The sequence below is a fragment of the Notothenia rossii genome (genome assembly GCF_949606895.1).
Source record: "Notothenia rossii genome assembly, chromosome: 8".
In the NCBI taxonomy this organism is placed as follows: Eukaryota; Metazoa; Chordata; class Actinopteri; order Perciformes; family Nototheniidae; genus Notothenia; species Notothenia rossii.
The window spans coordinates 19114791-19128365 of NC_136906.1; the positions used below are offsets into that span (position 1 = coordinate 19114791).

Here is a 13575-nt window from a genome sequence, read left to right on the forward strand (position 1 = left end):
GCCAGATGGAGAGACAAAAAAAGAGTTATTATACACAGACACAGTAACACACACTAGCGGACAGTTTATTAAACATTCAGTGGTTCCTGTTCCAAACACTAAACATCCCTACTCATGACCTTGAGTTATATTTCCCACACTAGAGGAGGTGTAGGGCAATGTGGGCAATAAAAAGGTTCAGGGGGTGTCTGATTGTTTACATGTTCTCATGATGGTTCCCACATGATGCCAGCATCAGCCATGACTCCTGCCTGCTTCAGGGGTCTGCACTCCCTGCAGTGTTTGCTTATTTTATAATCTCTCACAGTTTCAATGACTTCCTCTCTGGCAAGAGACATTTCCTGTCAGCTCCCCAGTGGGAAACCAGAAGGCCCATAAAGTAAATTCCTTCTGTTGTGAAAAGAGCAGAGTGGAGTAGAGTGACGGCGGGCTGCCTCTTCAACTCTCCCACCATCCCATCTCACATCTGTAGCTATTAATAGCAGAAAGAAAGCTGACCTGGGAGAGAGGAGTAAATCCCAGCAACAACACTAAAAGCTACGTCATCAGCCTGGGAATATATGTATGCCTGTAGCACTGTGCAGAGGGCCTGGGAAAACCCTAACAGTTGATGATTTTGTGTGTGTGTGTGTGTGTGTGTTCTATACTGCTGGTACCTGGTAGGCAAGCACACTCGTAGGAATGGTCGCTGGTCTGTCGACAGGTGCCCCCGTTCATGCACTGAGAAGGGGCACAGGGAAGGACGGACACCTCACATGTGCGCCCACTGTATCCAGGTTGGCACTGGCAGCGGAAGGACCCATGGGTGTTCATGCAGAGGCCACCATTGAGGCACATGCCAGGCTTGCGGCACTCGTCAATGTCACTGCGGCAGTTCTTTCCCTGGAAGCCAGGTGGGCAGGAACAGTTGTAGTGGTTATTCCAATGGGCACAACGGGCTCCATTGGCACAGGGACTTGTGGCACATGCGTCAATGAGGGAGCAGTCTTTGCCTGGAGATTGGAAAATGAATGTTATTAGTAAAAATAGAAACTTTTAATCACCCTTCTGAAATCTGAACTTTCTAATGAAGACAAACTCTGATAGATTTACCTCTGAACCCTCTTTGGCACACACAGGTGGATTGTGGGATACCATTGACCACCTGGCCCTTGCAAACTGCTCCGTTCAGACACGGCGATTGATGACAGGGATCCAGTTGCTGACACAGAGGACCAATGTATCCTGGACGACATCTAGACAACAGATTCAAACACACACAACACATTAGGATATCTTTGGCCTGCAGGTCAAAACAGGTCACAAGGCATTTAAGACAGAGCTGCGACTCAAACTCCAGCATACCCTAAGTCCCTCATGTTCTTGGTTTGGCAATCTGGGCCCCAAAGAGGCCTTGGCAAGGCCCGCTGCCTGACTCATACATTGGCTTAAAAGATGCTTCTGGGACCTGGAATTAATTTGTCATAACAAAGCTTGCCCCATAAGTACTTATCATGCAATGAATTGTTTATGGATAGAGGCAGGCAATCCGTAGGTGTCTTATAGGCTTCAAAAGGAATATTCTATTGTTACTTCCAGCCGAAAAGCCTCAGTTTCTTAATGTCAGCTAACATTGTTCCACAGTTAACGTTTTTTTTCCAAGCTCAGCTCTTGTTTCTGTTCTCATATATAAGAGGAACACACCCAGAAACAGCATTCTGGAAACTTAACATTTGCCAACAAATACTGACATGAGAAAAACAAGGATTACACACGGAACCCATGAGACGAATTCAAGCAGCAGCTGTGGTATTTGATTGAAACAACATATCCTCCTTCTAGTGACTAAATTCTGATACAACGGAGCATTGTGCATGGGACATTAACGCCTTGTCCACACATAAAGCGTTTCAGACACATTTTGTGCATCTGTCTCACATATCTCTGAGGGAACAGATAGGCTATTTTGGAGATTTGTTCTGCTTCAAGTCTATTTTTCTTTGTCCTTAGCTACAATGATTTTGTATGGGCCTCTCAGCGCTGCCAAAACACAGGTAACCCACACTCAATGCTGGGCCTAAATGTATCCTATATAGAAACATTTGGGGGCTGAGCTGTTCCTGCTGCTTGGCAAACAAGCTGCTTTTGATACACGGGCTACGTAGACATGGTATAAGCCTGACCTAAACCTGCTCCACCAAGAAGTTGAGATAAAAACACGAACAGAGCGTCCTATAGCTCTCTGCAGAGGTCCTAAGGGAGAGATGGTTTGGACTAACTAAGGGTCCAGTATGAGCTTGTAACTTTATATCCACAGTAGAGCCCCTGGCTGGGAACAAGCCCCCTCTTCAAACAGGCTGTTTGATGCTGATGACAAGGCAGTGACGGCTGGGTTTTCGCCCGCCCTTGGGCTCTGTCTTTTCTTTCATTCGAGCGGAACCCCTGGGCAGGATAAACAATGAGTTTTCATCTATTCTCTTTTTTTGCAGGAGCATCACCACTAAACTGGTATTTGTTCATTCTTTACTTTTTTGATGTGCCCTCCCCCACTAATAAACTATAACAAAGACTAAAACAATTTTGAGACCCTTTCCCCAGGCTAGAAGCTACAAAGATGTCCACTGAAATGGCCTGCTTTATTTCTGACTGCTCAGTAAAACTACAGCCTACGAATAATTTAGCGTTTTTCTACCTTTAAAGGCAATAGCGAATTGTAGGAGCCACAGGGCTAAACATGAAGAAAGTAGGTATACAGACACAATGTGCATATACACCAAAACAGTGCAGAAAAAGTAGTATGTCTCCAAAGTACTAGTTTGTTGATGTATAAATAGTATTTAAGTATCAAAACAACAGAAAATGCTGTAGGGGAGTGTAGCTTTGTCCTATGGTCAGCACTGAGAGACTGCATTCTGGTGTGGAAGTTAAGTAAAGCAGCTCTGGCGCACCAATGTTGAAAGAGTTATTCAGACAGTTATAACAACTATGCTACCATCTCCTAAAGCCCCCCTGAACGCCAGCTTGGCTCCCCCCCCCCCCCACACTCCAACAGCCCCCTCCTCTCACGCGCTGAGAGGTCAAATGTCAGAGGTCCCCCGTCTGATTGTGATGATAATGTCACTCAGGCTGCAGGGAGTGGGGTGGGGCTGCTCTCCAGGAGAGAATGTCTTAGAAATTGGAATTGGCGTAAAGTCAGAATAAGAGAAGGAAAGAGTGGTCAGTTTTAGCAAGAATGTCAAGTCATATTTCCTGTAATCTCTTGTCCCTGCAATGAAAACACTGCACTCACTCCGAATGCACGATCCATGTTGCCCTAGCAACCTCACAGACGAACAAGCAAGCCTAACCCCCAACCAAACATCCCTCCTCACCCCCCACCATTGGTCCCCATGGCTATTTGTCATGGCTTGGCTGGGTTTATTTAGAGGCAAATTAACTATGTCTGGAATCTAGGGTGTCACTAAAAATGAAACACAAATGTGGCACAAAAAGGGATTTGAAAAGGCTGAGAAAGAAAGTTGCTTATAGAGCTGACAAATACTAGGGTAACAGTCAGCCACTTTGTTGCACTGTGGACATTTATTCTCGCTAAACCAAGGCTTTGTGGACAGACAATAACGTACAACTAATTCCAAGAAATATTGGCGGTCCATGTGCATGTTTGGAAAGTGTGTTCAGCGCATTGGTGTGTCTTAGTCTGTGTGGGTGGTTGTGTAAGAATGCTTGTAGTAGTTATGCCTGATAAATAATTTGTCCTCCCTTGCAAATGCAAACCCAACCGAGCAGCAAAAACACACATTCTTTTGTCTAGACCTGACTCATTGCCAACATGCTACTCCCATAACAAACAAATCAGAATGCTATCAGTGCAGAGACTGTGAGAGACATGGAACTTTGCCCTGGTGCACCTGAGAGTCTCCTTATCAGACTCTTTACAACCTTGTGGATTCCATCGCTTTTCTGGGAACAGAGAGGCAGGAACCGTGTCTAGGCCTGGCCTTATTTGTGGCGGATGTAGGAGGCAGGTGCAGGCTGCTGTTGTGCAATGGGCCCCTGAGTCATATATAGTGAGTGTCGACTTCTGACCTTTGAGGAAGACAGTGCAGCAGACGAAGAGGTGGTCTTTAAGTGCAGCGGAGGGGCGGCCAGAATGGGTAATCTCTGAGTTTAACTTTTGAGGACTTTTGCCAGCTGCAGCACCGGCACCAAGCATCTGTCCGCATCTGTCAATGAACTTCTGTGTGTCTGGCATCTAACTCCCCTGCCAGACTTTAAGCCCAAACATTTTTTCTGTTTTGCTCATGGGAAAAGCCCAGTAACCAACACACACACACATACACACACACACACACACACACACACACACACACACACACACACACACACACACACACACACACACACACACACACACACACACACACACACACACACACACACACACACACACACACACACACACACACACACACACACACACACACACACACACACACACACACACACACACACACACACACACACACACACACACACACACACACATTAGCCATTTCACAACACTCAAGAGATGTGATCATCATTCACAAACACATGCATTAACAGATCTTCTTAACAGACTTTAAGGATTGTAACAGGAAAGCACCACTGCAACAAAGCAAACACATGCAACAATCAATACACGCCCAAACACAGGGAGAAGAAACTTACACCCAGCCTCAGCCTCTTGTGAACCCATACAAGACAAGATCCAAAGACAAAAGTAATAAAAGAAGAAAGAAAGAGATTGCATTTGTTAAACATTTAAGGGAAACAGTTTAAAGCAGAGTTTAATGTGCAAATAACTTTACAAAACATTATGAAATTGAAATATGACATTCCAGCACTGTGATTTCTCAAGTGTTCTGTATCGAGTGTGAGGATCGTCTGTCTAAAACTGTTTGATTTATGCTAGTAGATTCCATCACCTAAACTTGTGTAACACAATGCCAGTTTTCCTGCTTTCTGGGTCACTGAAGCAGGGTAACCTGAGCTCATCCTCTCCTATACAATAGCAGCTACTCTGCCAGAGGTCAGAGGGTGGCTCACCTGTGAACAAAGAGGCTGTAATCTCTGACACGGTTCTTACACACTGTCATGCTCCACAAAACAACAAGTATAAGGACTCTTCCTATCTCAGAGGGCATTTCCTAAAGCTAACTGAGAGGAAGAGCTACTACAACGGAACTACCATCCTTTGACTTGGTGCAATATTTTAACTCCTACATTTTATGAGATGAACTGATCAAAGTTAAAGCAATTATTTAGCAAAAAAGACACATTTGGATTTTTTTGGAACGCTTCGAACAGTGTCTCTTTCTCTCAAAACATTTTCCCCTTTTTCTACAAGCAGGCAAGAACTAGCTCTACTTCTTTATGCAAGTCCATAATGACACCACACTGCCAACAGGAGCCCATCCACATCCCCCCTCCTTCCAGCAGCCTCTTCTGCACTACTCTCCCCAGCTTGGCTCTCCCTTTCTCAGCAAAGAGCCAGATTGGGGGTTGGGGAGTGTTTTGTGGCCCAAATAAAAGAGCCAAAGTAGTCAGAACTCCTTTGTATAAAAGTGTTGGGGGGGGAGCAGTGACCCAAACAGCTAGTCTTTCAGGCCTGGGCTTACACGGACCAACAGGCCTGGGCTGTAGCCTGGCAACAGTAACCCATGGTGAGAGAGAGCTGCACTGAGAAAAAGGGGGTGTTGGGAGACAGGGTTTCATAAGGACAGTTGGAGCACTTCAGAGGACTGATCCCCTTCATATGAAGGTAGCACTGAGTGGCGTGCGGGACCAATTCAGAGTGGTAATTAAGTATGATCATGTCTAAAAGGATGCATGTTTCACAGTTTAAAGTGCAACGTTTGTTCCAACAATTGTGCTTAAGGCATACAATGAAGGTATTGAAATCTCCAGAAGGAGGTTTTCATAGCACCCCCAGAGCATGAATATTAAACATGTGAATGTAAGGACATTTTATTTTCTCTCAAGTAAGAGCAGTGATGAATGTGACTGAAAAGTTTGCATTTCAGTGTGTTTCTCCATTTGTCCTTCAGAAATCACATTTACATGTATAAAACTTTCAATATAGAATGCCAAAGAAATGTCCTGCATTTCCTTGGCAGAGGGGGACTGAACAGATTGCCTGCAAGAGAATGAAATTGTTATGTTGTTGATAAGTGTCCTATAATGTGGATTTGAAAAGGGCCAGACAAGAGCCATAGTTTTAACACTTTTTATGGTAGAATACTCTCTGACATTTTTCAAATAGCAACGACTTTGCCCATAACCACATTGCATAAATCCCTGGGTCGAGGTCTTTCAAAGCATTCTCCAATTAACTCAACCACATAAACCCCACCCAACCACCTAAACTGAACCAGATCCACTTTAACTTTGAAACTAACATTCAAAAGACTTCATCCTCATGCTATCATGAAAGATCCACTTCATTGCCTTGCCCAGTGTCTCACATTAGCCTTAACAATAAAACATAATTTGGAAAACATTTCTTAGACCTTTTAATGGCCTGTATTGTTCATCATTTCACAGCAAACATTTCACAAGTGGAATCAATACAACCAGGTAAATAATGTTGACTGAAACTGTTGAACAAAGACTCTCATATGTTTATTGTCCTGAGAGAATGAGATTTGTTTACTGTTCATAATGATGATGTGCCATGAACACAAAGAACAACCAGATAATGTCCATTACCTCAACTGCTGTCCCCAGTAGAAGTACTAGAGATCAGTGGCTCAGTCATACCTAATGGAATATTTAAGAAAACTATGATAGTAGTGTAGCAATTCCTGTGCCATGTGGAACTGTATTGAATGATTCTTACATTATGAGAAGGTCATCAAAATGTTGGTGGAAAATGTGCTTTGCGGAAAGGTGAAAGCCTTTTTCCTGAATCATTTAATGGTGGACCCATCCCTTCCTCTCCTTAAAGGAAGGGAGAGACTATGGAAACGTTGCTGGCAGACCTCAGTTATTTCAATCAGGATTGGCTGAATGTTTCTTCAGAAGTCATCTTCTACCGGATAAGAACAAACAACCAGGGGCTGAAACTTCAGATGCAGGCTTATTCCTACATAAGCATGTTGCCCAGACATACTTTGACTCCAAAAACTATAAAAATAAAACAAATACCAACTGGATGTTCTTGTGCCAACTCACAATAATGGAAAAACTTACATTAATCTGCACACAGGGCTAGTTTTTCCGGAAATGTGTGACATGCTAGTGAGCAAACGATTTTTCCTTTCCACATGCTTGAATAAACCACAACGTAGCTATTCGGGAATGATGAAATAAAATATGTTGAAGGATGAGAAAGTTGAGGTTCAAGGAGGCCTGGGTGCACCGAGTAAGCTGCTTAAGCTTTCTGATAAGACAGGATGTGTGTGGCTGAGAGGTCAAAAGGCACCACTTCCTGTGACGGGGCCTGGGAACCACAACTCCCAGTCTCCAGTTATGACCCAGACAGAAAACGGGACAACAAACCCCAAATCCTCCTCCCTATGATTGTGTAACCTCTTGGTCAGAGAGTACTCATATTCTCATAGATATGACAACTTTCTTATTCAGTCATTGAAAACTGGGCCTGTCTGTAATGCAATAGTTTTCCCGGATAATGACGATGGCTCCATCTGCCTGCCAGGACACCATGAGTGATATGGGCTATGTTGCCTCACAAAATTGCAAAGTAAGTAATTGCAAATCAAACAAGTCATTCTAAACATCCCACTTTGAATGCGACTAGGCTGACAGTATTGTTCAGTCGGCATTCCTGAAGGGGTTACCAGGGGGAATGGTTGGGAGGTATGGACAATAACCTGAAAGCACCAGAGGGACAGGAGGAATCTTAGTAAGCATTCCTTTCTAATCCACCATAAAGATGCCAAAGAAAACACTAGCCCTGAGGTGCTCCGAACTAAGCTAACAATATAATCGGTCCCTTTGCTATGGTCTGTCAGTAAATATGTGCCTTGGTATCTTGGGGAATTCTGTTTTGAGAGAGTTAACCTAAAGGTGGCACATTTACATTTGAAAAAGTTGTACCCTCCCCTGAGAAAATGTGTTTTATTTATGCTTATGAAAAAAAGAATAAGGATAGGTGCCGGTACTTTCTAAACACACAGTTCTTGCACTCCACACTCACTGGACAGTCTGCTCGCTGTCAAAGTCAAAATAAGTCCTCTTTCATCATGTTCTAGAGGCTGGGAGTTGCAAGGTCATAACAAAACACTCACAATTTATAAGTTAATTCTGCTGCTGAGACCAAGGGCAAACTATTTAAAAAATAAAGAGGACCACTGAGTTCATCCATGGGCCGCACGCAGCGGAGAAGCCTCACATGTATTCATTTTCAGCTTGGGGAGTCTGACAGGAAGATATCGGTCGTAATCTGCGATCTGCCACTGTGTTGAGAGACGGAGGCAGAGGATGAGCCGCCAGAGCTGGGACGCCACGCAGAGAAAAAAAAAAGTGGTCCTTGTTGCCACTGCTCTGTGAGAGACGCAACATGTGCTGGGGGGACTGTGTGCTACCGGCTTCATTCCTCCACGAGCTTGTCTCTCACAGTATGGGGGCGGCTGACTGCTCAATGGCAGCACCTGGCCCTATGCTTCCCCTTTGTCAAGATCTGACTTCACTGGATTACCATCACAACATCCACCAGCTGTCCTCTAGGCGTACCCCCCCCCCCACACACACTCCCTCCCCCTTACCCAGCCTTCCACTACCCGTTCCCCACCCCCAGTCCGATCCCTCCAGCTGGATCCTCTCTGAATGACACCCACTCAATCTGCCTAATTATCTCTCCTCCGGCCACGCCGCTGTGGCCCTCTCAAAGCCATGCAGCACATTCTGTTCACAGGGTGGAGCTAAGGGGCCAAAGGGTCTTTAACTGGACTTCCTGATTGCTCACCTAGAAGGCCGCACTCTATGTGACTCGATCAACCCTTCACTGTCAAGTTCAAAACTCTAGGCCACACTAGCATCATAGAAAGAATACTTTAAAACATTTTCATTGTGTATCAAGGAGAACAGTGTGTCAGAAATATAAAACCTCACAGTACCAGAAAGGAACGTACTTTGAATCTAAGCCATGTTTATTACAATTTAAAACGGTGTAAACCTGGATTGCAGAGTTGCTGTCTCTTGGAACCTTCACCTATCGAAAAAAAGTGCTTCCTTGTCAATAGAAAGCGAACTCATTCTACCCACATTAATTATACAGTTTCTTATACAAACTCATCTATGACATTGATTCTGAGCTCAACATGAGTTGACTTATTTCACACTGCTGGCCATAAGTTAATATTGGATTCACATATCCTCAGTTGACTCGGGGTTACAACCATAGTTGTTCCAACTCTCTGCAGTGTTTCAAATGGCTAATTTAGGTGCAATTGATTTCCTGTACCTTAAAACATGTATTACTTTACGAAAAGTAGATCCAACCATAATTGTTCCATCATGGCCAACCATCATTGCAATCACAATTCAGTTGAAGCCAACCTGCAGGCAATGGAAGTCAAACCTATGTCTGGAGCTGGGTCATGGTGCCAGCTTGGAATGCTCATTTAGTCTAACAGCATTAGCTGGGTTTTACTGTGTAACTGGGAGAGTTGAAATGGGTATCAGAGTGTTCACTTGAACAGTTTACAACTTTAGTCACATATCAGCAGCTCTGGCCTGCAATCTTTACAAGACACCCGAGGAGGAAGACAGACACATAAAGAAACTAACAAGATGAAGAAATATTCTTAAATGTTGAAGCTATAGTGTGGTATCATTCTTGTTTTCCAACCAGACAGAAGGTGAATAGGTATCTAGGACAGTAACAATGGGAGCTGCCACAAGCTTGGTATTAATGTCACTTGAGCAGCTACAAGCCATAAGAAAAATGAAATAACATGAATATTCTCTGTGTAAAACAATGTGAGTGGTTCTCCGAAACGAAAGTGACGATATTAAGCAAGGTCATTTCTCTACTGGTTCTCAGAACCGTTCAAAGACCAAAACATGTATCTGTATCTGCATTTCTATTTCTCTACTCTGTATTGGCTTGCTTTGCTGTGGCCTTTCTTTTCTACCTCTCTGCACCCTGCTCTGATGGTGCCAGGTTACAGGCAGGTATCTGGTAGAATAAAGGATCTTTTCTGCTGTTTTGGAGCTCCTGTTTCTGTAGGCTCCCAGGGGAAGGGGTGCGGTGGCTCCACCACTAACCTCTGTCTAGAGACTGGTCTGACCACTCTCATGTGTCCACGCTCCGCTGCTCTGCCCTGCTATGGGACTCTTTCTACACTGTGTGGTAGGACATTTGATGTCCCCTTCTATTAGAAATCCCCTCCCTTTAACCTTGAAGTGCTTCATTTCTTGCCAATTAACCAGTCAGGTGATTACAAATGCCCTATTCCTACACTCCTAACATATATACACACCCCTGCAGAGCGTGAAGAAATAAAGCAGCACAGAGAAAGAATGAATGATGCCCTTTAAAAGAAACTCATTAAATCTGGAGATTAATACACTTCTCAAAAATGTAGGTTGGGATCACTTTCATTCGTTTTTTTTTTCTTTCTGTGTGGTGCTGGAAGTAAATGATTACCCCAGAAAATGATCTTGGATATGCTCGGGAAAAAAAACCCTGGCTGCATACAATTAGACATTGAGTTACTTAATGACACTCACCCATCTTGGCTCCAGCTAATGATTAAAGAAATCTGGGAGGTAGTTACTTGTTGCACATGCAGTAGAGTTACACATTGGCAAGTGTGTAATGGCAACTTCTGATCAATAATTTTAAGGAACTATGAACATGTTTAAAAAAAAAAAAAACATATATATATATATAATTGAAAACAATGTGCCGTGGTCTTTTCTTGTGAAAAGCACATTCCTTGTTGGCTCAACTTTGACCTGGCAATTGTAAACTGCTAGTCCACTCCAATAAAACAATAAATGTAATGTCTTGGAGGGAAACAGCTGGCAACCAAGACGTTTTTGTTCTATCAATCACTATATATGTATCATCTGAAACACTCAGGCATGTTTCCTAAACTGTTCTTAAAAATAACAAATGACCCCCGGGCAAGACACTGTAGGCTATTTAACTCGACCATTGTAAGAGGTTCCCACACAACCCCCCTCACCAATTTGGAAAACAAAAGCTTCATCACTGTTAAAAGATGTGAGAGCTCAAAACTACCCAAAGCAGGCAGAAACAAAGAAAAATCACAAAAAAAAAATCTAAAAGCATTGCAAAAACATTAAGACACACACCAGGAAAACTGTACTTGCTTTTGAGGAAAAGCTGTGAGTAAATCTGACGAAGCTCTTAAACAACAGGTGCAAAGCCAACATGTTGATGCTTGATGGTGCTTGTGAATCAATCTGTTATATCTTTCACCAGAGCCAACAGAACATTTGGAAAGCATATTCACTTCATGTTTAAGTATCACATTGAAAATAAATCTTTCCCCTGAACCTTTGAAGAACCAACTCACAAATAACAGCCTGTCAATTTAAACACAAGGCCTACACTTGAAAACCTTTCAAAAGCTGACTTAAAGAAGTATTAAAGCAGGATAAATCACAGATCTTTACATCATTTCCACTTACATGCATCGAGAGGGTGAATCTAAGCATGTCCCTCCATTATCACAAGGTTTGAATTTATCCAGGCATCGGAACCCTGTTGAAATTGGAGAAATGTGTTAGACAACCACACAACTGACAAAAGACTTTAACATAAGGGGAACCTGTAATTCATCCTACTGTTTAAGTATCTTTTAAATAATGTTAAAAAAAGAGTATACAGAATATATTAATAAACCCTTTGTAAAGTATCTTTGAATTACCCAAAGCAATGTAAACTCTTTAAACTCCTGGATTTCAAGCATGTCTAGCTTGGCAGACTTTGCCACTTGTGGCATCTTGCAGACACACCAGCATGTTTGTTGTACTTATTTATCCAAATCAGATAACGTTTTGGTTTCCTTGAAAGAGATACATGCTGACATATGCGATTTTTTCTGTTTAGAGAGAATTACATTAATATCTGACAGTCGATGCTCAACAGCTACGAGGGAAAACACATTCAGTTGTTTAAAAGGTCTTTGTTCAAAAAGGGAGGGGGTAGCTTTGGCTCATCATCCCCTGATTTAGCTTTAACAAATGATGTTCTAACATACAATCATTATATTTTTTAAACGTCTTATGTCAAGCCTCATTGCACAATACTACGACCCTCGGGCAAACTTGTATTGATGTTACAGGAGCACTTCCACACTTTGGGTTTGTTAAGTCGGTGGAGCTGCAGATGGGATATATAGTGCACAAACTTCTACAACACAGAAGAAAAAGCATAATTGTAAGAAGATCAGATTTATTTTTGTTTAAATATCAATTTCTCCCCCGCATACATTGCATTGACGTGACTAAGTTTGTGTTTATAATGATTCGTTTCTTCGGTAGCCTAACGTTATCTTCTGCAGTTCAATAAGGCTACTTCAAATAGCTTTGGGACAACTTTGCAAACTATTTGTTACTCAAACTAATAATAAACCACCAAATGAAACAGAAATAAAAAGTTGAAAATCTATATTTCATATAAACATGTCAGTGGGCAATAGCCCCAATCATATTTGGAACAGTACAATTTATGGGATGTCCAGATATGTCCAGTCTACCTATGATGTAGAGCTTATTAAATGATTTGGACTTACCGTAGCAAATTTGCATAAACAATAAAAATGACAAAATAATCCATGGAATATTCCCTTCCATTTCGGTGGAAAAGTTTCCAGTGTTTCAAGTTGGGCTTTTAGTAAAAATACATCCTTTATAAAGTTCACATCAAAATAAAGGCTCCAAAAACGAGGGGGGCTTTTTCATAAAGTCAGCCGGAATGCGTAGCGTTAGTTCCCAATCTCGTATTATCCGCGCAGCTCGGCCAAGGCTGCTGTGATTCTCGGTTAACCTCCTAAAACTTTTGAAAAACTTTTGCTTTAGGATCGGTCCCAGCGTCTGGTATTACTCCGCCCTCTCTCTCTCTCTCTCTCTCTCTCTCTCTCTCTCTCTCTCTCTCTCTCTCTCTCTCTCTCTCTCTCTCTCTCTCTCTCTCTCTCTCTCTCTCTCGCTCTCTCTCTCTCTCTCTGTCTCTCCGTGTCTCTCTCTGTCTCTCTCTGTCTCTCTGTGTGTCTCTCTCTCTCCCCCCCCCTCTCTCTCTCTCTCTCTCTCTCTCTCTCTCTCTCTCTCTCTCTCTCTCTCTGTGTGTGTGTGTGTGTCTCTCTCTCTCTCTCTCTCTCTCTCTCTCTCTCTCTCTCTCTCTCTCTCTCTCTCTCTCTCTCTCTCTCTCTCTCTGTCTCACTCTCTCTCTGTGTCTCTCTCTCTATAGAGAGGGGGCCCTTCAGACACACGACCGCCACCACCCTCCCCCCATTTATTGTAAAAGTGTGGGTTAAAAAGGAAATAGAGCAATAATTAATCAATTAGCAGATTTTAAAGTGAAAGCATAGGCCATGTTTCTTTTTCCACCACACGCACTAA

The 13575-nt window shown here is 42.9% G+C and overlaps 1 protein-coding gene across 1 annotated transcript in view; it reads right to left on the minus strand.

The window, feature by feature from the left end:
• notch3 (notch receptor 3) overlaps nucleotides 1-13035 on the minus strand; it is a 27877-nt gene extending 14842 nt beyond the window's left edge. The window contains exons 1-4 of the mRNA XM_079645792.1: nucleotides 12753-13035; nucleotides 11647-11719; nucleotides 1093-1235; nucleotides 657-992 (exon numbers count right to left, since the gene is read on the minus strand). Of these exons, the coding sequence (XP_079501918.1) occupies nucleotides 657-992; nucleotides 1093-1235; nucleotides 11647-11719; nucleotides 12753-12813 (613 nt within the window). The 5' untranslated portion in view covers nucleotides 12814-13035. The remainder of the gene's footprint in view (nucleotides 1-656; nucleotides 993-1092; nucleotides 1236-11646; nucleotides 11720-12752) is intronic.
• Between the last annotated feature and the right edge of the window lie 540 nt (nucleotides 13036-13575).